Genomic DNA, 21891 nt, shown 5'->3' with positions numbered 1-21891 from the left:
CGTATCCCCCTGCCTCCTCCAATGCGCCCTCCTCACGGCCTCCAAGCCCTCCAAATTCCCCCAAACCCTCAAAATAGTCGGAAACCCCCCCATCTCAACCCCCACCCTCTCGGCCCCCCAAACCGCCGGCACGAGACACACATCCGCCAACGTAATGCAATCACCCACACTATACGTCCCCGCACACTGCCTCACAATCTCCTCATACGCGCGAAACCCCTCCTCCACTAGTTCCTTTGACCAGGTTGTTCGATCCATGCCTAGCTTCGCGACCCGCTTTAGGATTCGCAGGTTCGTGACGGGTTGCACGTCGCAGGCTATGATGTTCACGAGGGTGCGGACTAGGGCTCGGGTTTCGGGGGAGGATGGGGGTGGGAGGAGAGGGTGGGAGGAGGGGTAGGCTTCTTCGAGGTATTCGAGGGCGGCGAGGGATTGGGGGATTATAATTGGTGGTGGTTGTTGTTGTTGTTGTTGGTGGGACGGGTCCGATGGGTTGGGGGATGAGGATTGGATGATGAGGACAGGGACGCTGGCGGAGGGGTTTAGGGATTTGTTGAGCGGGTCGTGTTGTTCGTCTTTGAGGAGGTTGATGGGGATGGAGGTGTAGGGGAGGGATTTTAGATTTAGGGCGATGCGGAGACGCGCGGAGCAGGAGGAGCGGAAGTAGGTGTGGAGGGTTAGGAGGTCGGTCATTTTGAGTGCTTGTATAAATTGTAGAGGTTGGAGGTTGGGATGTATATGTGATGGAGATGGTGGGATTGGTTTGATAGAGTTGGTATGTGGTTGAACAAGGTATGTTATATGGCTACGGTTACGGTACTAAGTATCTGGCTGAGCGGAGTGCGGACGCGGAGGGCTGGCCCGCTGCGGAGTGTACGGTACCTGCGTGCGCGTGATGCTTTACGGTACGACTGAGAGTAATAAGGTGGTGGTTATGGTCATGGTTGTGGTTCTGTATAGATGCGGAAGAATTCCGTTGCCGTAGCATCCGAGCAAGAGCCTGCGTGGGTTGCCGCATCTTCCCGAGGTCACCAGCCACATGATCAGCTAGACAAGGATATTCATGGCATAATGTGAATCTAATTCTCCGCTTAATACCAGTCCTATTTCTGGGGGACCGCCCGGTTCCCGAGTGATCGACTGGTTCCATGGATTGACGTCAGGCAACCTGTCTGAAGCGGCTGGTGTGTTCGAAAGCCGCTCTAGACAGGTTTCAAACTTGGTCCGCGAGAGCCAAATCTGCATGGCGCTCCCCCTGCAGCAGCGACGCATTCGATTTATGTCTGATTACCAGGATGATGCCGGCTTGTGCAAGCGATGACATAATGTGCAGCTAGTATTCTGTCGCTGGCGACCTTGGGATAGCTCTCGATGACACCATGGGCATAAACCTGCCGCTTCTGACACCATTTCATTCTTGATAATGCGATTGGAAATGTGGCTACTGGAGCCATCCAATAGTCGGATTCACCGAGGTCAGGCGTCCGATTTCTTTGTCCGCCTGGTCAAGGGGTCCGGGTATTTCGATTCCCGCCACGGCAACCAGCGGGTATTTTGAGCTCCCCACACCCCTTTTCTGCCGCCTGCAATATGCGCTCCGAATGGACCTTCGATACCCGCCTGGATCTAGTTTTTCTAGCCAACCGCCAGATATCCGGTCTTCCTATTACGATCCATCTTATCACGACAATGTAATTGGTTGGGCCACTTCTCTCACAATAATGGAAGTTAGGGGCCCGTCCCGCAGCGGGGATGTCTCGAACCGCGCATACCAGCGGACCTACAAGGCCTGTCTCTCCTGTCGTCAACGAAAGGCCAAATGTGATCTAGGTACCGACTCCGACGGCCTTCCGGTGGGGCCTCCATGTGCAAAGTGTCGGAGAGAGCAGAGGGAGTGCGTGTTCAGCGAGAAGAGGGCCTGGGAGAGGAGTAGCAAGCGAGGTGAGCGGCGTATGTCCTCTGTGGCTACCAAATAGGATGACTGACAACTGGAAGGTCCGTCGGAAGATATTGTGCCCCCTTCAGCAGTACGCCAAAGGCTGTCGGACACTAGACACAGCAGGGAGGTCCCAGACGATGTACTCCAAGTGGTGGACGATGGTCCAGTTCACGACGATGACAGGCACGATGACTTTGCCAGGCCGCAGCCATACATCCCTGAAGAACGTCCTGGTCGCCGTCACTCCACGTCGAAATTGGCCAACTCCATGATGCGCACCGTGGTCTCCTCCGGGAATGATGCGCTGAACATCCTCTTCGAGGCGGCCGCGGTTCATAGCCAAGAGAATAGTTCAAATGAGCCTGGAACGCAGACGCAAAATACGCAAACCTCTACCGCACATGCTAGTGACGTGGAGAACTCTGAGAACCAGATGCAGTTCATGTTTGCTGCCGAGGCTTTGGCCAAGGCGAAGCGTCCAGTGAAGCTCTCCCTCGTCTCGAAGGAGGTACTCGATGTTTGGGAGTCTTGTCGCTTCGTCAAAATGGGATGGTTTACTTCAAGAGAAGCCGTCACTTTTATTGATCTGTTCGTGTGATCTTGAACTGCTGTCGGATGTGACTAACAGGTCCAGGTTTTTCAAGAATATGACACCGCTATCTCCCATCTTGACCAACTTCTATGCGGATCATAGCAATCACCGCTGGCTCGTGACACGTGAACCTGTCCTTTGCTGTACGATATTAATGCTGTCATCGCGGTACCATGTCCTGCCAGGGGCCGGCGGCGATTCCAGAAACTTCTTCATTCACCATCGACTCTGGCAGCATTGCCAGCAGCTGGTGGTGCGGCTGATATTCGGGCAGGAGAAGTCATCGCATACTCGGATAAGGAGTATCGGCACTATTGAGGCCCTTTTGCTAATGTCAGAGTGGCACCCCAGGTCTCTCCACTTTCCGCCCGAAAGTGACGGGTGGGATGCGGACATAGCGCTGGGTCCAGAGCCCCAAGAATCGGAAGGCTCGTCAGCTGATAGATGGCTCGAGGATATGATCGAGCCAGCCAAGAGATCAGATCAGATGTCGTGGATGTTGCTCGGCTCGGCGTTGTCTCTAGCTCATGAAATGGGCATCTTTGAGCTGGACGAAAAGAAATGTGACCACTCTTCCGTGTATGAAGGATTCATATCTGATGACCAGATAAAACTCCGCAGACAGCGGGTGCAGCGGTTGTTATACGTATATATCAACCAGCTTGCCTGGCGAATAGGCTGTGTATCGCTTATGCCACAGAGTCTGAACCATGCTATTGCAAGTCGACACGCAAATAGAGCTTCGAGTCAGCCTGGAGACGAATGGCTAGCGTTTATGGATTCCTGGATGGATCTCACCAAGCTGGCCAAGTCGGTTACGGATACGTTCTTTCCTACGGTATCGTTTGCAAGACAACAATTACATAGTGGACGGTATATCGACCTGTTGGACCATTTCCGCACACTACTCGTCAGGTGGAAAGAAGGACACCTCCGGCCACAGGGTAAGACATGATTCTTAGCCCCATCAACTCTTCGCCGCTTCTATTGGTCTTACTAACAAGCTGCAGTGCTAAGCAAACACTTTTTCGATATTCTCTTCATCGAATACCACTTTGTCCGCGTCTATACACACTCAGTTGGAATGCAAGCGGTGGTGGAGCGTGCCGTTGCGGACAGTGATCCCAATGTAGAGGATGTCCGGGCTACCAGCATTGACCCGATCGACTATGAATATATCCAGGAAGTAATTGACGGCTGCTGTCAGATCCTACAAAAAGTGACCCAATTAGGTGAAACTGGGGCCCTGCGATTCTCTCCCGTCCGGATATTCCTTCGAGTCACCAGCTCCTCTATATTCCTCATGAAAGCTCTGAGCTTAGGGACCCGGCCTGCAAAGCTGTGCGAATCACTCGACATCCTCGATCGCTGCGTGCAGGCGCTGAAATCCAACGCGCTCGATGATATTCATCTGAGCTCGCGATATGCTGCGTTGCTAGAAATGCATGTATCGCGTTTACGACGCAACTTATTCGCCTCTTCTCGGTCGGCGAGGCATAGCTATAAACCAACAGTGCAACCCTCCATGGCACCTTCGCACAGCATGAATGACGACAACGGTCCGATAATGGACGTCCCTGTGTCGCAGCACATGGCAGAGGTGGGTTTCATTCCATCATTAAATGGCGTCGCCGCCGATGATTGGCTTTCCTTGCCCTTTGACCCATCGATGGCGCCGTTTGGGATCAGTACGGGTGGGCAATTTCCGGCCTATGAAGGGGGAGCATTGAACTTCATCTGGAATCTGCCATCATAGCATTGTAGATAGCAACACCAGGGGTGCCGGATCACTTCTGGGATTAAAATAGCCATCCTAAATGCATATGCCCAAAGCCAAACAAAGGCTGAAAACTTTAACCTGCATATCCTGCTGATTCATTTTTACTGTCATTCCGACGTCCAGGCTTTGCCACAGCCACGAAAACCAGGGCGGCGTCTGTTTGGGTGCACGGATGGGACTTTCCGGGTGGTTATCTGCACGTGACCTCGTCCCCGTCCGAAGTCACGTTTTCCGGGCGAAAAAAGCCAAAAACTTACTGTCGCGATCCGCCGTCTTCTCCGTCCCCGACCCCAGACTCTGCTTTAAAACAGCATCCAGCCTGTCGTTTCGACGTCGACTTCTCCATCACCCCCGATTGCCCTTTGAGGCTTACCATCCGACGATCCAATATTCCTTTCTCAGCGTTTCGCCAGCCGTCCGGATAAGCTTGGAATCGCCTTCCCTCGACCTACACTTCCTTTGATCCGTGCAGCTCGACCAGGACACCAGTTCCTCGAGCTACGACCCCGCTCACCTTTACACTTCCTTTCCGGTCCTTTCTCCTTCCTTCAGATTCGATATGGATCACTCCAGAGACCCCTGCCCCTGGGTTGCCCTGAGCGACTTCGGTGGTGCTTTCTGCATGGGTGTACGTCACAGGTTCCAACTTTCAATTGTACTTGTTCCCAGGGCCACAAGCTAAATCCATTCTGCTCTATAGGCAATTGGTGGTGCTGTCTGGCACGGTGTGAAGGGTTACAGAAACAGCCCCTACGGAGAGCGTCGGATAGGTGCTCTCACAGCTATCAAGGCTCGCGCGCCCGTTCTCGGTGGTAACTTTGGTGTTTGGGGTGGTATGTTCTCGACGTTCGACTGTGCGATCAAGGGTATCAGAAAGAAGGAGGATCCTTACAATGCTAGTATGTTACTCATCCCATTACAAGGGTACTATTGGTTTGTCTAACGGTTTCAGTCATTGCTGGTTTCTTCACTGGTGGTGCTTTGGCTGTCCGTGGTGGTGTCAAGGCCGCCAGAAACTCCGCCATCATGTGTGCTGTCTTCCTGGGTGTGATTGAGGGTGTCGGTATCGGTTTCCAGAGAATGATGGCCGATAACACGAAACTAGAGGTGAGATCATTGCCCCTTCATTCCGGGGCGACAACGCCTCCGCTGAAGCTTATTGATACTGACTTGCCACCATTAGCTTCCTCCTCCCCCTCCGTCTCCCGAGAAGGCCATCGCTTAATTCACCAATCGCTTCACGTTAAGACCTACGATTTCCCCGTTGTCAGCAATATGCCCATATTATTTATATTCCTCTCGTGTCTCTCTTCTCTGGTGTTGGGCTGGGTCATATCATTTCAGGATGCATGGTATAGAGGTTTTCGATTCATGCTTCGATCCCTTCTCTTCAATGTCTGTGAGAAAAAGGGTTTTGCCGGCGATTTTGGACTGCACAGCCTTGCATCCCCATGTATTTCTGCTTTGCCGGAGGCGAAAAAAGAGAAGTCTCGGCGCCCATCTTCGGTTCTACCAGAGATGTATTTTCTTGTACATTAACATGCAATTTACGGTATAATAGTACCCATCGATTCCTATGATTCTCAAACAAACAGATGGGTGAGATGAACGAGAGTTTGACATATCCGACGCACCCGATAAGCTCTCCCCCTCATCGATCGATCGATCCCAGCCTTGCCAGTTGCCACAATCCATCATCCGGATCCGTGGTCCAGACTCAATCCATGCCGAGACTATGCCGATTACAATTGAGATCGGCCATGTCCCGACCATCTACCAATGAATGTATCAATGAATACGAAGTATTCGATGTTCCTTGGGTCAGGGAGGTTTATCTCGAACCACGATAGACTTGGATTGTAACGAGGGAAGTGTCTGTAGCTGTGACGGAGATGGAAATTAGTTAGATGACATGATGCTACCTTGCTCATAGACTGTGGTTTGTTCTATCAGGTTAGACTGATAGTACATGTGGAGACATGGTCGAAGTTACATAATAGCAATCGTACAAGAACTTGATATAGTCCGGTGGCAAGCGGAGCAAGTCAGGATGATGTCGATGGTCGTGTGGGGAAATACACCCAGGTGCAGCCGGTTGGGTTGCTCAAGAGATTGGATTGGCTCTGGCAGCTGTTCATGGTTTGTTACGCGATGGGCATGGATGAGATATGTGGGCATGGCATGGTATACTGGCATTGAACTTACTATACTCTGTAGAGGTAGGAAACATGAATATATAGATTCTGTTGATTGGTTATTGATGAGGCCTAGTGGTGTGTGGAGTATTACTGTACGGCTACGTTTCCTATAGATTGTTCATACGGGAGTTGTTGTTTTTGAGGAGGGGGGTTTATGTGAGTGCTGTCTAGGCTCTGGTGTACTTATGAGTATACATAAGTATGCATTGCGTGTTCTGTTGGTTCCTGGATTGTTCTGGTTGTGTTGTGCGTGACTAGTAGATAGTTTTTAAACCATGTATATACTGATATACTCTGGTCTACTAAAGTCTGTTAATTGGGAAGGACTCGAAAAAGCAAGGGTCAATACTCTTTTGATTACGATATATTATGGCTGGGATAGTTCTCTGAAATGATGATACTATGTGAAACTGGAACAGAGATTTTACTGATATAGTAATAGTTCGACTAGGATATACTTCACCCTATTTTAGAAGATAAACAAAAGCTTTCTACCGTAATGATTCTAGGTATTTTTTTTTCTCTGTTCTGTATGTGAGATCGTCCAGCATTCTTGATTCTTCGGTTCTCTTGTGTCTTTTTCCACCAATTATAGTCTGATATACTGATTGTGTATTCTATCAATAATAACGCCTCCCGGGCTGAGAAGACAAGGGAAATTTCACATGAATTTCATTAACAATAGGGATGTAATGCAAATGTCCATCTCAACAATTCATAGCTTGAAATAGCCCGAGCGGAGTAATCACATCCACCAATATATCCAAAGAGAATTCGTCGTGTTGGTATCCGCTATGCCAGGCCATGTATTGCAGGGAAAGCTACACCATCCATGATAGAATCGCAATGATTCCGAAGAACATTATGCAGAACATCCACTTCATTCACAGAATACACGCATATAGACCGGTAAACAAGTCTTCTCAGACAACAACATCACTCCTTCTCTCCCCCTAACTCACTCCGTGGCTCATCTGCTGGTTCTGAGATCCGTGAAGGGCTGACCCGTTTCCGGTTCTTGAAGAAGGCCGTAACAGTCATAGATGCAGTAGCTATAAACAGCAGCCATTCGAACGCACCAAAGGCCGTTGCCGCCTTGAGCTCCGCGCACGAATTCTGTCCCGACGAGCAGGCATCGGTTGTCAAAACGTTGATAGCCACGGCAATGAAACCGGCGAGCCATGATAGGACAGCTACGGTCTCTGTAGCAATACCGATATAGCTGATCATCGGGCGGCTAGCGAAGCTGGGCTTGACAGAGTGGAAGATAACAGTCAGGACTGTCCAGCCGGCACAGAATAGCAGGAAGCCCCATGCAGCAGGGACGCCGGCGTAAAGGGTGGCTTCGCCGCCGAAGACGGGTGAGTCGACGTAGTCATTGTGGCCATGATATACGTGAATAGCTGGACAATGGGGTTAGTACTGAGGCGGATTGATGAAAAAAGGGGGGAGCAAACCGTAGCCGTCTGTTCCTATGATGATGAGGGCAAAGACTAGCTGGAGCCCTCGCACGATGTAGTTGAGAGGCTTGTTCTCGGCCATGTTGATGGTCATGATGTGTAGGATCTGGTAATGGAGTCTGGGAGGTGATGGGCAGGTCCAGTGAGAGATGACTGATGAAGAGAGGAACACGCAGCGTAGAGCAGGGAGGCCTGGATTTTATAGGGCCCAGCACTACGTGCTCTGCAATCAGCACTACATCCTTTACGACCAAGAAAAATCAGTATGCTATAGAGGAAGGTTAGCAACTAAGCTCAGCGCTTCATCTAGTATGGAGTACGGAGTATCTAACCCTGTAATTGACGGAGTCGATCGTCTGAATCCACCCCTCTTCCCATCCTCATTGGTCGCTTCGTACCCCCACTCTCACTAAGTGACTTGCCCGACTAGATATTTGATGCGCTGTGTCGATATCCTATCACGCTGCCTCTTCATTCCCGAAGGTGCTGAGAATTAGGCTGCCCCTTAACAGATAAGAAATTAATCAGGCTGTTGGGTCAGAAAATGTGAAAAAGAACGATTCCGTGTTTCGAGATGCCGTGCTCCTCACTGCCTCACTGCCTCCTACATTCAAAGCAATTGTTGCCTGGACCCTCAATTATTTACCTCTTAGGCCTTTATCCAGACGAGGATCCTCCGATATCAGTCAACCTAGCCCGACGAGCACTCAAGATAATGCCATTTTCTTCTAGAATTGCTTCGAGAGTATTCCAGGATGACTTCGAATTGCTCAGCCATAGCCGAGAATATATATTCTGATACAAAACTCATGTTCTCGACTATTGGATAAGTTAAAATAACACTTAGACCTGAAGTGGATGTAGAAAGCGGTTCTTGAGCAGTACATCACCTGTTCTTATTCTATATAGTAGGTGATCATCAACAATGACAACTTCAACATGATCTCGGAGATCAAGATCAGCAATGCATCCGAGGAGGGACAAAAAACAAAAGAAATGAGCTCCGATAGGGGGAATCGAACCCCCGGCTGCCGTGTGAGAGACGGCGATGTTAGCCACTACACCATATCGGATTGTTGTTTAAGACTCTAGCACAAGTGTGGTATAGAAGCCAAAAGAAATGATCTGCTGGTGAAACGTCAGATGGAGCATTGTTTCGAGTCTTGATGACTGTTGTTGCTTTTTCAATAACTATACATCGTCTCTGTATCTCACGTATACGACCTACTTGTATCGAGAAAAAGATATATTGATCGCCAAACGAATCAACATGCCTGTGGATGCAAGTGACCGCACCAGGCATTGGAATTGAACATCATGGCTTCCCGATCCAGCACACCCTGCATTCCCCCGATGCACTGCAAAAATGTTGTAATCGATCTTCTGGACCAAATTCTGGTCCTGAATGTCACGGCCGGTGCTGTCAAATGGCGGCGTCGGAGCAAAGAAGGCGAGGCTCAAGATCCCCACAGACCGAAGCTTGGCGCTTCTTTGCTCGATCGTCACGTTCTCTCCTCACTTTTCCCTCGTGTAATTCTTCCCCCCGTCTCCCCTTCTGCCTTACCTGACCATCTGCAGCTCCAGTTGCGTCCCCGACGTCCTACCCTCCCACTGCCTCTCCTCTCCCCCATTGACGCTGCAATCTTGGCCCTTTCTGGTCATGCATTGAGCTGCAGCACTCCAGTGAATTCCCTTCTTTCTTCTCCCATTGAACGCGTCCCTCCAAGTGTCACCTACTGCTCCCTCTGTCTCCCTGGCCCAAACCCCGCGTCCCTGTGAAACATGGATGAAGGCGCATCTTCTCGTCCGACAGACACCCCCGAAGGCTCTGCTGGTGGGGATGATAACAACGCCGCCTCGGCTGCGTCGAAGAACCCGGCCTTGAAGGATCGGAAATGCCAGTATTGCCATCAAGCGTTCACCTCGTCGTCCCTCGGTCGCCATCTGGACCAGTTCCTCTTCAAGAAAAAACCAGACGGCGTTCACGATGTCGAGGAGATCCGGCGCATTCGGAGCGGAATCACGCGGCGACAGGCCCGTACCTCCTCTGGGAGACGGGATACCCCCGAGCGAGCGACGAGCAAAGGCCAGCAGGACACGTACAGTGCGGGCGAATCGGGGATCAAGTCACGCGAGGGCGCGTATAGAATGATGTTTAACACGCCCACGTGGCATGCGACCGGAGTGATCAATGACATCCCCAACCCGACTCAGTCGCAAGAGAATAGCTCGTCTCAATCGCGCATTGCGCCTTCGCAGTCACGGGCTGGTCCGCTTTCGTATCCGGAAAGAGGTGGATCAAATAACCCAGACACCATGAGGGCGTTGGAGCTGGCCTTGCGCGAGGTGCTGGACAACATCAAAGCCGCAACGTATGTACATTCCTCGCATTTCACTGTGCGCCTAATTAGGAGCATGATGACTATGTTGAATAGAGATGCTGACAATAATCTACTCTACAGTTCCAGAATGCGCCCTAGGCTCTCCCCATTTGACTTCGACATCCAGGCGCAAACGTTCCCTTCCCTCTGCCTGCAGCTGCTGCCTCCCCCACCCAGTCTATTCGCAGCAAGCCCATTTCCGTCTCCCTCGTCATTCCCCCTCCAGCCTCCAGGAGTCGAGCATCTCGACATTGTCCGACAGGCGCTCCGCGCCAAGATCGATCAATGGCAATCCGACCAGCGCACCGCCGAGTCCAACAGCAGCTCCCAGTCAGGAAGACCCAGCCTCGGGCTGGACTCGACCATGATCGGTCGGAGCGCGCAGCAACACGAAGACCTCAGTCTGCGACACCTAGAGCTGGCATTCAAACATTGGGTCTCCATGCCTGCAGACGCCCGGAGAGACGCCTGGCAACTCGAAATCACCCGCGCATTCGCACGGGAAATGGAAAAGCGCAAGTCGCTCGACGACCAACTCGCGCGCGTCCAACAGGAGGCCAACCAACTTCGCGCGCAGGTCGAGCGCCTCGGCTCCTGCCAATGGCCGAGGGAATTCGCAATCTTCCCTCCCGACACCCTCCCCCTCCCCCGGGACGTCGCCCGCGAACTCGACACCAAGGAGAGCCAAATCAGCCCCACCTCCTCACGCTGGGACTACGACAACGTCGTCGCCAAATGGAAACGAGTCGTCATGCACGACCGAGGCATGGGTCGCATCGGGGTCGGGATCGGCCACGCCAGCAACCCACCGGATGACTACCGCAGCACCGAACCCAGACACCCCCCCACCAGCGACACCGACCCAACCACCCGCGCCAGGACCCTAAACCCCCCGTCCGCACTCAGCCCCGGCCCATCCCCCTCCAACACCAGCGGTGGCGGCCCCTCCGCGCCCCCAAGCCAACAAACCTCCCCATACCTCCCACACGACCACCACCACACCCGGAGCCCCGACGCAGGGCCACAAGCCAAACGACCCCGTCTGATGAACGGCCACCATCATGCCGGAACCACGCCGGACGGCGTCCCCAGTTCCGTTCCCACGAATCAGACCCCCGCCAGTGCGCCGAGTAGTAGTACTACTGCTAGCTCCTGGACAACGACCACGCAAGCCCCCTCCACTATCGCCTCCTCCATCGCTAGTGCCAATCCTGCAGGTCCTACGCCCCCGCCTTCTTGTTCTGGGTGATCATGATGATTGACGTGTCTCGACTTAGCTTTTGAATGAAACCATCGGTATCGTGCATGTCTGGTCAAATCTGTCCTGTCGGGATTCAGCCCATGTTGGGTATGACTCGTGTGCAGATGGATAGGGCACCCCCGCATCATACATTCGCTGGATGTAAATATATAACATAGCATTGCCGCATTGCATGTTCACAGCTATCGGCCTTCCTTCCCTGCCCAAAAGCTCTTGTGGAGGCTCTGGTTCTTTGTGTGGGGATGTGTGCTGCTGGAGTTATAGCATTATAACCTCAATTGGAATGGATATAGGTCTGGTCATTAGGATTACTCATGTGAATTAGGTACATTCAAGCCGACAATACATGATACTGAAGTTGCGTGCAACCGTCATACAGTCTAAGAGGGGAGAGGGGAACAAGATTATAGTAAGGAGAAATCATATGAGATGAACCGATCATTCCTTCGCAGCCTTCTCTGATTTTCGTGCGCTGAGACCTCGCTTCATGTTCTTGATGCCATGGAGATAGAGCCACGAGAAGAAGAACACGGCCATAAAGTTGAAGATCACATAGGCCCAGAATATGCCCTATGAAGGATCGGGTTAGAGAATTTCGCTTAGGATTGAGAGGAGGGGGGTTCAGCTTACATAGTTGCGCCACTTGTGCGAATAAAACACGTTGAAACTTGCAGCCTGTAAAAAGCAGTGTTAGTATCCGAATGGCAGCCCTTAAGGAGTTTGATGTAGCGAGCTGGGATGGACATACAAAGTTATCGCCAACGGAGTATTGGCAAAAGGCACACAGACCGTTCCCTGCATCTTGGACGTATCCGCCCACCTGGCTTGCGTAGGATCCAGCGTACTCCTGACAAGTCATTCCGGAAGGGGGACGGAACTCGGATTCCTCCCTGGAGACGCAGCGGAGGGGAACATCATGTACAACGACACCAAGGAAGCCTTCCAGAAGGTAGTGGAACGGGGTGAGCCAGTACATCCAGGACCTCCAGAAAGTATTCAGGCCGCTGTATGGGACGACCACACCGCAGAAAGATAGGACGAACGTGAAGAAAGTCGGAACGAGGAGAGATGCAAAGAGCGGGTTTGGTGAGAAGGCCGCAATAAATTGACCGAGGCCGACATAGAACAGCTCGAAAAGCATGAGGAACATCCAGATAAAGCCAGATCGGAATGAATCCCGTGGGAACCAGACACCCCAATACCTGAATTGGTTAATTTCATCTCCTACAAGGATTTGGATCTGGGTGCAGATTGCTATCCTACTTACCAGCAATTGAAGTAGATGGATCCTGCAACGACCGAATATGGCAATTCTGGAAGAATGGCGCTCGCCACAAACGCAACCCATGAGTATATCTTGGAATTAGCTTCCCGCGACTGATACAGATCGCGGAAATGGAGAAATCGTGGCTGCAGCTGCTGGATTAGAGGTGGCGCTATTGTGAGTGTCATGAAGATGGAGAACATCCGCGACTGCATGTCGATGTAACTGTTCCCTAGGTGCCAGAAAGTAAACGTATTGAAGAGTCCAGTGAATATGTGGAGCAAGACTTTGCCCTGTCAAGAGGTTAGGTGCATGCCTGATAAAGGTGTTGGACACTTACCATGACGTATGGGGGTGTTCGCCAGTACGCGATGAAACTTCGTTTGGTAACAGTCAGGACTTGCACCCAGATGGGCATTGCATACTCGCGATTGTCATCCTTTCCTTCTTCGACTTCCTTGTTGCGTCGTTCCTGAATGAGATTCTCGATATCTTGTGACAGCTGCCTGTGCTGCGCAGATCTGGCCCAGACATCGCCCCAATCCTGCCCTTTGTAGTCTGGGTTACCAGCGCCGATAACCTCGAGCATATACTACTTTCCGTCAGCATTGGTCAAGAGGATCACTGTATAGTGGAGTACCTCTGCGGGATTCTCATGAGGGGAGCATTTTCTAGCTCCATTTTGCTCAAAGTACTCAATAAGCTTCTTCGAGTCCGTGCCGAGCTCACTGTTGTAGACAACTCTTCCTCCGCTCTGCAACAACAGCAGCTCATCAAACTGCTCGAAAAGAACGGCAGAAGGCTGATGAATGGTGCACAGAATGGCCTGTCCAGCGTCGGCAAGGCGTCGAAGAAATCGTACGATATTGTAAGCGGCCAAAGAGTCCAGTCCAGATGTCGGCTCATCTAGGAAAAGCAGTAACTGGGGCTTACTTGCCAGTTCCACTGCAATTGTAAGTCGTTTGCGTTGTTCTGCATTCAAACCAGCGCCTCCAGAGCCGACTATAGCCCCTGCAATTGGCCGCATCTCTAACAGATCAATAATCTTTTCACAGTAGTCATACTTTTCTTGGACAGAAACTTCTTTCGGCTGACGAAGGAGTGCCGAAAACTGGAGCGATTCCCTCACAGTTGCGGTAGGCTCATGAATGTCCATCTGCTCAGCAAAACCGGTCGCCCTCTGAAAGCTCTTCGGGAGAGGTCTGTGAATGTAAGCGATTGCCATGAAGCAGCTTCAGGGGATGCTCACTTCCCGTCAACAAGAAAGGTCCCAGATATCACCCCGAAATCGATCCTCTGTGCCAAAGTATTGAGAAGCGTAGTTTTTCTGATAGGTACATCAGCATTGGCTTGTTCCCTTTTAGCTGTGAATACTCACCCAGCCCCAGAAGCTCCCATCAGTGCCGTAAGTCGACCTGGCTTGACATATCCTTGCACGTCCTGTAGTAGCTTTCTCTGCCCACCCTTGTAAGGAATCGTGTAGTTCACCCCCTGCCAGGTAAAGATCGATGTGCTTCGCGCGATCCCATGCACATCACTGCCGGAGTTGTCTGAATCCTTCTCTTGGAACTCATTATTGGTTCCTGTCTCAATTCTTCCCGCTTCTACATCTCCTGGAAGCTCCTTGTGTTTGACAGCCTCCTCGATAGCCTTTGGCGCTTCGCCCTTTTTGAAGATAGTAACCGTGCTGCCTCCCTTGTTAGGCTTCTGAAGCTCCATTCCTAGCATTGTCAAAGACATGAAGAGGATAAACCAAGCTATGACAATGCCGAAATTTCGCCACAGATGTGATCGACTGTACGTGAAAGCAGAATTGATATAGTTGGATCCTTGAACAACCAGCTGATCCGGAGTGCTCCCTTGAATCGCACAGACTTGGTTGCCAGGCTGCGCGTTGGGGCCATCGGGGAAGATGGATGGTGCGACACATTGAATGTCTAGATTGTAGAATTCGTTTGACATGATCGCTTCAAAAGCGTACTGTAACGGATTGATCCATATCAACCATTTAAGCCAAGGATGCATCTTCCATGGGGGAATAAGGTAGCCTGCTTCGGTCAAACAAGTGTCTCAGTGACTTAAGAGTATATCTTACCGGTGTACACTATCAGTGCCTGAACCGAAACTCCGGTTATACGTGTGGCTTTGTAACAGTCAGCTAGTATCTAGAAAATCGAAGATGTAGCCATACCAACGTCAAGCGACGCACTCAGTGCTCCGATAGTCCGGAAGAAAGAGTACATTGTCATGGTAAGTATGAAAACGAAAAGAAAGTTGATGAAGAATTGAGATGGGGTCCTCGAAAGATTAGACATGCTAAAGTGGTGGTCAGCATGAATCAACACAGCGCTGAGGGAATGCATACAAGTATACAATCAGCTCGAAAATGGTGACTTGAATGAATACAATAGGTGCATCGACGGCCACTTGCGCTAAAGCATATGCCGATGGACGGTAGAATGAGCTGAAGAGTTAGTCTATGTTAGAAACGGATAGTTGCTGACTTACAAACTCTTATGTTTCAACATAATAGGTCGGCTCCAGAAGAGGGATGTGAGCTCCGCCATGGCAAGTAAAGCGTTGAACAAGAGTACGTAGAACATGACACCACCTCTTGTAAAGACGCCGGCACTATCATACTGTCAGTCACGCTCATGTGTGAGTCCGCATGGCATATCGGTCTGACCTAGTGGGGGGTAGGTTGTAGAAGAGACTTCCGATAATGAGTGCCTGGAACGTGAGCATCGCCCATTTCCCAATCAGCGTCTGCTTATCACCATACATAATGAGAAATTGCCGTTGGGTTAGTATGACGACCTGCTTGTAGAACGAAACGGTGTAGTTTTGCTTTGCAAGCTTTTCCCTGGCTTGTTCTCGCATCTCCTTCTGGGATTCAATTTCTCTTTCAAAGTCATCAGTATCTGCCTTGGCAGACTTATAGATGTCGCTCTTCTGATATGCTTTTTGAAAGTCTTCACCCGAACGAGGAACCCGGTCTTCCCATCCTTGCTTGACACGCCGTGCAAATGGGTCACTGACGGAGGTCAAGAAATCCGGCGTTGTCCATCGAGGAGGGCACTCAAATCCCAGACGCTCGAAGTAGGCCTTTGCATTCTCAGTGCGTCCGTAGTAAGCACATTTCCCGTCCTCGATCAGGATGACTTTGTCGAAGAGATTGTAGAGATTTTCCGAGGCTTGGTAGAGAGCCACCAGTGTGGAGGCATGTGCCATGTCGGTTGAACTCCTCAAGCTTTGCACGTACTCCAAAGCCGTACTTGCATCGAGACCTTTGGTGGAATTGTCCCAGCATTGAGTGCTGGCCCTCGTAATTAGAGCCTCGCCAATGGACACTCGCTTCTTTTCTCCTCCAGAAACTCCACGAATGAGTTCGTTGCCGACCTTGGTCCCAAGTGCATGCTCTATCCAGAACAGCTTGGCGATTGTCGATAGGAATGTCTCCTGGTAGTGCTTTCTGCTTTCACCGGGCAGTCTTGCTGATTTATCTGGTGTCCTTGTTTTGAGAGCAAACATCAGAGTGTCGCGAACGGTGAGCGTTGGGTAGTGGAGGTCGTCTTCAGGATTGTACAACACTTCCGACCGATATTTGTCTGCCATGGTTTCGGCATCTGCTCCTCCATAGCGAACATCACCTTCAACGCTTTTGTATCCCGATCGTTGGTTCCCGATTACTTTTAAGAATGTAGAGCACCCGGACCCTGGACGACCCAGGACCAACAGCATCTCCCCGGGTCGTACACAGCCATTGAAATCATCCAGGATGGTCCGCAGTGGTGTGCCCTTCCTTCCTCCTGTCAGAATGCCTTTGATTAACCTCGGTAGGGCCAAGACGATGTCCGTAACCGTGGGTTGGAGGGCGGCCCCCAGTCCAACACCTTTGACAGTCAAATTCTTCCACACCACGCCAAGGTGTCTTGTCTTTTCCTCTTCTGTGTTGGCCTTCCTTTCTTGTCCGAACATCCGAGACACCAGTCTCGCTATCTGGGCCGTATCTTCAGCTCCCCCGCCCCCAGAGGCAGACCCAGTGCTACGTCGTTGAGAAAGGACGCGAGCGATGTCCTGTTCTGTGAGCTCTCTCTGAAGAGACGGTTCCTGTTGGATGGCATCTTCGTCCGAGACTTGCTGTTCCATAGGGATGGCGGAATTCTTTTTGGACAACCCCGAACTAGGCGATGCGGTTGAGCTCATCTCCGATGAAGAGCCCTGTAAATATTTGCCTTCTTTGGAGATCAAGCTTGCCTCGCTGCGCGGAGAGCGCCCCGGATCCATGTCGAATGTGATGCAGTGCTAGTTGCTAAGAGCGTGCATCAACAAAACGGACAACGGGAAAAAAACCCGATGAACACTCGAACACCAAGACAAGAAAACAAAAAAAGCCTAGCAGGGTCGCAAGGGAATAGAATAACTTATTTGCGCCTGACTCACTTATCGCTACATTCACCGGGAGCATCGGAGCTTGGTGAAGGCCGATGCAACTTCACCACCGACCTCAAGCTTCAACAATCGGAATCAGGTATGGTTCGGGCATTGTGAGGACCGAGTTGCCGACCATAGGGATCGAATGAACATCCAGCCCTTAGCGAGGCAGGTGCGGATCCAAGGGAAGCCGTGGGGTAGACCCTGGCTGAACCGTGGATCTTGCTGTGATGTAGTAGATAGCTTCCGCGGATCATGGTGAGGTCATCATCTATGAATCGGCGATCGGTGACCGAATGCAGTCCCGAGGTCAGATATCAGTGAAGTAAGCAATCATAAAGAAGAACCTGTTCTGCCTTTTATTGTCCTGCCTTGGATATCTCCGGTATGAGACTACCCGACCTCCGGGAAGAAAGTCTGGGTCGATTGGATAAGGTTTGTAAGCAGGCCCTTGTATAAATCTCATGTTAACCCAGCTGAGACATCTGTTGAATCTTCCTGATGGGGTTGCTTGAGTGTCGCTGTGAGTGCGATGAATTGAAGGTGAAGGAAGAAGACTTGGCTGGGCCCCTCTGGGTTGCCGGGCCACGGTGAAGCCTCAGGCCTCCCATGTCTGGCCCAGTAATTTCCCCTGTGTAAGTTTTATAAATGACGGAGTCACTAGGAGTGTACACGATCACCCCTCTTCGTCTTTTTTGTTCGCTCCATAGCAATATGCCAAGTGTTTGCCAACTCCGATGTCTGCCATGTAGACCCCGCATCGGGCTTCTGCTTGCTGATTATCCGGTCAATGAGAGAAAGGCATCCAAGGGCAGAATCTAGAGCTGGATATTTATCCAGACACCCCGCAGATGAAGATCGGCCATGCATAAGTTCTCTCTTAAGATCTCAAGATGGGTGATTTCCCCAGCATCTGCAACTATTTCGGCTAAATGGCTCAACTCGGATGCAGGAGCCCAACATTGAAAAGCAGCTCTTTCGCAGTCCATGAGGCTGGTAGTTCCCAGAAGCAGATCTTTCAGTGTGCCGGTTTCAATGATGCGTTATCTGATTCTCTGCCTAGGGCTACTGGTTGCTGGTAATGCCGCGACTGCGGTCTCCAACACTGCGAGTTCTACCGCTTCAGCGCCTTTGACAACGACGCTGAATATTACCGTAGAAGGTGGGCCCATATCCCACGCAACCCCAAAGGACATGCATCTAACCAGATTCAGATCTCTGGAACATATACATCGGACCAGTCCAGTCGGCATCCATCAACACAACCGTCGAGCCTACCCCCATTCCATCCGCTCAACTGATCCCCCCTCCCCAACTCTACTACCCTTCTTATCTACCAGGAGCCCAGATTCCTGGCCTAGGAAGAAATGAAAGCTGGTCCTTTCCCAAAGGATTCTGGTGGGGGGTCTCCGGTGCCTCATACCAGGTCGAAGGGGCTGTCAAAGTCGATGGCCGCGGCCCTAGCTTATGGGATGCATTCACCCATAGAGCCATGAGCGTCGCCGACAACCAGACCGGAGACGTTGCCATTAATGAATACTATCTCTACAAGCAGGGTCTGCACACCTCCACCCCATCTCTCATATCCATCCCACCATCCCACTAACCCTAACCACCCAGACATCCAACGCATCGCCGCCATGGGCGTCCAAGCCTACTCCTTCTCCATCTCCTGGTCCCGAATCTTCCCCTTTGGCAACGGTCCCATCAACGAAGCCGGACTCCAGCACTACGACGACGTGATCAACACCTGTCTGGAATATGGCATCCAACCCCAAGTCACCATCTACCACTGGGACCTCCCCCTGTACCTCCAACTCTCCTACGGCGGCTGGACCAGCCCCCAAATCATCGACGACTACCTCGCCTACGCCCGCGTCCTGCTCGAACGCTGGGGCGACAAAGTCTCCGCCTGGTACACCTTCAACGAGCCCATCTCCTTCTGCGGCGAATACCCCGTCCCGGACCACTACTTCACCCACACCACCACCATCCCCGCCATCCAACAACCCTACTGGTGCGGCCACTACATGCTCCTCGCCGCCGCCAAAACCTACCACCTCGCCCGCTCCCTCAACATCACCGCCCCCATCAGCATCAAAAACTCCGGCGGCTACAAACTCCCCCGGACCGCCTCCCCGGCCGACACCCTTGCCGTCCAACGCGCCTGGGCCTTCAACGAAGGCTGGTTCGCCAATCCCCTATTCCTCGGCGACTACCCGCCTCTGCTCAAGAACTTCACCTCGTCCTTTCTCCCCGAATTCACTCCCGAAGAACGCACCCTCATCCACGGCGCAAGCGACTACTTCGCCCACGACGCCTACACTGCAGCCTACTACATGGCTCCGGATTCGGGAATCGAAGCATGTCTCTCTGACCCATCCAACTCCCTGTATCCGAAATGCTACAACAGCACATACACTCTCCCCGACTCCGAAGGGGGATGGCTCATCGGTCCAGCCTCAGACCCTAACACACGCTGGCTTCACAAAGCCACGGAATGGCTTCCTGCATTTTTACACTATATCCAAGATACATGGAACCCACCAAATGGGATCGTAATCACGGAATTCGGAATGACCGAGCCATTTGAGGCATACAAGACCAAACGGGAGGATGTCTTAACAGATCCGCTGCGTTCAGCATATTATCATGATTATGTCCAGGCGATGCTGATGGCGGTTGCGGAGGGGGTGAAGCTAGTGGGATGCTCGGCGTGGAGTATTGCGGATAATTTGGAGTGGACGGCGGGGTTTACGGTGAAGTTTGGATTGCAGGTGAGCTTGCTGCTTATTGAATGGATGAAAGGGATGGGTTATGCTAATGTGGATGATAGTATGTGAATTTGACGACGCAAGAACGGTTCTATAAGGCGAGCTTTTTTGAGTTGGCGAGGTTGTTCAAGACGTATATGCAGGATTAGATACTGCGAGATATTGCTGAGATCGGAACGGAAGACAGGGCGGAGTACATATCAGGACTGCATAACTTACCCTTTCATGATCATTAGCCTTGCATTATACAATATGCTCATACAAAATAGCACAGCTATACAACTCTAGTAAGTTAGTAAGTGAGCCACCACCACCCCTCAAACAACAACCCCATCTGCAAAGTACTATCTAATCCCACGACCCCCGTTTCTCATATATACTTTTCTCCCACCCTCCCCCTCCCTGCTTCCCCAATCCCTCCAACCCCCCATCCATCCCCCTCCCCCGAAACCACCCCCTCACCCCCTCCACAACCTCCACCTCCTCATTCTCAAAATCCGATTCCGGATCCGTACACGACACCATGGCACACATACACAGAATCACATCCGGCAGCGTCGTAACCCCCACTTCACTTAGATGTCGTCGGATCAACGGACTCGAACATTCGCCCCACCAGTAGATACTCGCTGGGTTGAATGTGGGTGCGAGGTTGCGGTGGAAGATGAGCGGGTTGAAGAGCATTTCCATGCGGATGCCGTCGTATCTCTCGGTGGGGGTGAGTTCCTGGGTTGGTTGGTTGGGTTAGGGCTGGTTGGCTATACTAATGAATGAATGAATGAATGAAGGAAGGAAGGAAGGAAGGTGGTAGGTAGGGGAGGGAGCCGTAGGGAGTGGTACCTGAACCTCATACACAAACCCATACCCGAACATCCCGCCCGACCAACTAAACACCCCCAACTTCGTCGCGGGAGGTTGCTGAATGAGCATTCTGCGCCAACTGGCCTCGGGTCTGAGATAACTATCTCTCTTCTCTGGCCGTCGAACCATATCCAGATCCGTTAGGGAGAAGGGTTCTTTATTTTGAGGGAAGACAGTCCCATTCTGGTGGAAGATAGCGGGGAAGGAATCTACGAGGAGTGGATTGAGGGTTCGTGCGATTGATGCATTGGCGTTGGAGGGGTGGTGTTTGGGTTTGATGGGTTTGAAGTATAGGGTTTCTTGGAGGGGGGTGGATTGCTGGATGAGGGTGTTCCAGAAGTGGCAGACGAGGGGGGCGCAGGTGAGGAGGGTGCGGAGGTCCAGGTGGAGGAGGATTAGTTCGAGGAGTTCCGGGGTGGAGAGGACCCAGTTGGTGGTGCTGGTGGTGTGCATTTTGCTGGATGGATCATGGATAGGTTAAATGATGTAGTGATTGGGGTTGTGGTGGGATTGGATTGGATTGATTGATTGATTGATTGATTGATTGATATCGTCCATGCGGTCCCCTCACACGTGACATAATATTTTGGTGTTGGTTTAGTTTGGATGCTAGGCGTTGGGGCTATCTTTTGCTATCTTGGGCGTTATAGCTTCTGCTGTAAGCGACTACAATATGCGGATTTGATTGGTCTTTTTAGAGCATAATTGGTGAACTAAATACGGGTTCGAATATAGAACCTAGATTCCCACCCGGGAAACCGATTATACTATATTAGAACAAACCCGCTATACTTACAGATTCGCACTTCTTTCCAACAGATATATCTATACATGTTGACTTGTATATATAGCCCATACCAACGGCACTCTGGCAACCCCAGCCCGAAACATTCTATTAGCATTGTCCACAGAACCATCCAAATTTATCATACAGATTATATGGCTCC

The 21891-nt window shown here is 51.4% G+C and overlaps 8 protein-coding genes and 1 non-coding gene across 9 annotated transcripts; 4 read left to right on the top strand and 5 right to left on the bottom strand.

Moving 5' to 3' along the window:
• Positions 1-755, bottom strand: maiA (maleylacetoacetate isomerase MaiA; the record flags this gene model as incomplete). The annotated part of the gene is made up of 1 exon (XM_025717764.1): positions 1-755. A coding segment is annotated over exon 1 (693 nt), but the record flags the coding sequence as incomplete, so codon positions are not given.
• Positions 756-1721: 966 nt separating this feature from the next.
• BO80DRAFT_354779 (putative C6 transcription factor) lies at positions 1722-4287 on the top strand (the record flags this gene model as incomplete). The annotated part of the gene is made up of 4 exons (XM_025715721.1): positions 1722-1941; positions 1996-2527; positions 2574-3475; positions 3542-4287. The coding sequence occupies 4 exons, from the start codon at positions 1722-1724 to the stop codon at positions 4285-4287; spliced, it is 2400 nt and encodes a 799-aa protein (XP_025575736.1).
• A 583-nt stretch (positions 4288-4870) lies between these two features.
• On the top strand, positions 4871-5536 carry BO80DRAFT_354842 (protein transporter TIM17; the record flags this gene model as incomplete). The annotated part of the gene is made up of 4 exons (XM_025715724.1): positions 4871-4939; positions 5012-5210; positions 5264-5418; positions 5495-5536. 4 exons carry the CDS (start codon positions 4871-4873, stop codon positions 5534-5536), a joined length of 465 nt encoding a protein of 154 aa, XP_025575735.1.
• Positions 5537-7445: 1909 nt separating this feature from the next.
• BO80DRAFT_464653 (MARVEL domain-containing protein) lies at positions 7446-8222 on the bottom strand (the record flags this gene model as incomplete). The annotated part of the gene is made up of 2 exons (XM_025722667.1): positions 7967-8222; positions 7446-7912 (listed from the first exon to the last, which is right to left on the bottom strand). The coding sequence occupies exons 1-2, from the start codon at positions 8061-8063 to the stop codon at positions 7446-7448; spliced, it is 564 nt and encodes a 187-aa protein (XP_025575734.1). The 5' UTR covers positions 8064-8222.
• A 748-nt stretch (positions 8223-8970) lies between these two features.
• BO80DRAFT_t143 lies at positions 8971-9042 on the bottom strand. The gene has a single exon. It is a non-coding gene; the product is annotated as a tRNA-Glu (tRNA).
• A 709-nt stretch (positions 9043-9751) lies between these two features.
• BO80DRAFT_474239 (uncharacterized protein) lies at positions 9752-11611 on the top strand (the record flags this gene model as incomplete). The annotated part of the gene is made up of 2 exons (XM_025723185.1): positions 9752-10341; positions 10432-11611. The coding sequence occupies 2 exons, from the start codon at positions 9752-9754 to the stop codon at positions 11597-11599; spliced, it is 1758 nt and encodes a 585-aa protein (XP_025575733.1). The 3' UTR covers positions 11600-11611.
• A 348-nt stretch (positions 11612-11959) lies between these two features.
• On the bottom strand, positions 11960-17242 carry BO80DRAFT_406565 (putative ABC transporter). The gene is made up of 13 exons (XM_025717763.1): positions 15562-17242; positions 15384-15506; positions 15241-15339; positions 15067-15191; positions 14971-15018; positions 14254-14923; positions 14125-14202; positions 13516-14077; positions 13216-13467; positions 12879-13168; positions 12360-12813; positions 12242-12286; positions 11960-12181 (listed from the first exon to the last, which is right to left on the bottom strand). Exons 1-13 carry the CDS (start codon positions 17160-17162, stop codon positions 12050-12052), a joined length of 4479 nt encoding a protein of 1492 aa, XP_025575732.1. The 5' UTR covers positions 17163-17242; the 3' UTR covers positions 11960-12049.
• A 1105-nt stretch (positions 17243-18347) lies between these two features.
• On the top strand, positions 18348-20232 carry BO80DRAFT_444840 (glycoside hydrolase family 1 protein; the record flags this gene model as incomplete). Its single annotated transcript, XM_025721458.1, has 4 exons — positions 18348-18471; positions 18524-18865; positions 18930-20086; positions 20146-20232. 4 exons carry the CDS (start codon positions 18348-18350, stop codon positions 20230-20232), a joined length of 1710 nt encoding a protein of 569 aa, XP_025575731.1.
• Positions 20233-20431: 199 nt separating this feature from the next.
• Positions 20432-21451, bottom strand: BO80DRAFT_464650 (uncharacterized protein; the record flags this gene model as incomplete). Its single annotated transcript, XM_025722666.1, has 2 exons — positions 20924-21451; positions 20432-20809 (listed from the first exon to the last, which is right to left on the bottom strand). The coding sequence occupies exons 1-2, from the start codon at positions 21395-21397 to the stop codon at positions 20432-20434; spliced, it is 852 nt and encodes a 283-aa protein (XP_025575730.1). The 5' UTR covers positions 21398-21451.
• Between the last annotated feature and the right edge of the window lie 440 nt (positions 21452-21891).

The sequence above is a fragment of the Aspergillus ibericus genome (assembly GCF_003184845.1).
Source record: "Aspergillus ibericus CBS 121593 unplaced genomic scaffold BO80scaffold_18, whole genome shotgun sequence".
In the NCBI taxonomy this organism is placed as follows: Eukaryota; Fungi; Ascomycota; class Eurotiomycetes; order Eurotiales; family Aspergillaceae; genus Aspergillus; species Aspergillus ibericus.
The sequence above is the reverse complement of the archived record's forward strand: the minus strand, read 5'-3'. Positions and strand labels throughout refer to the sequence as shown.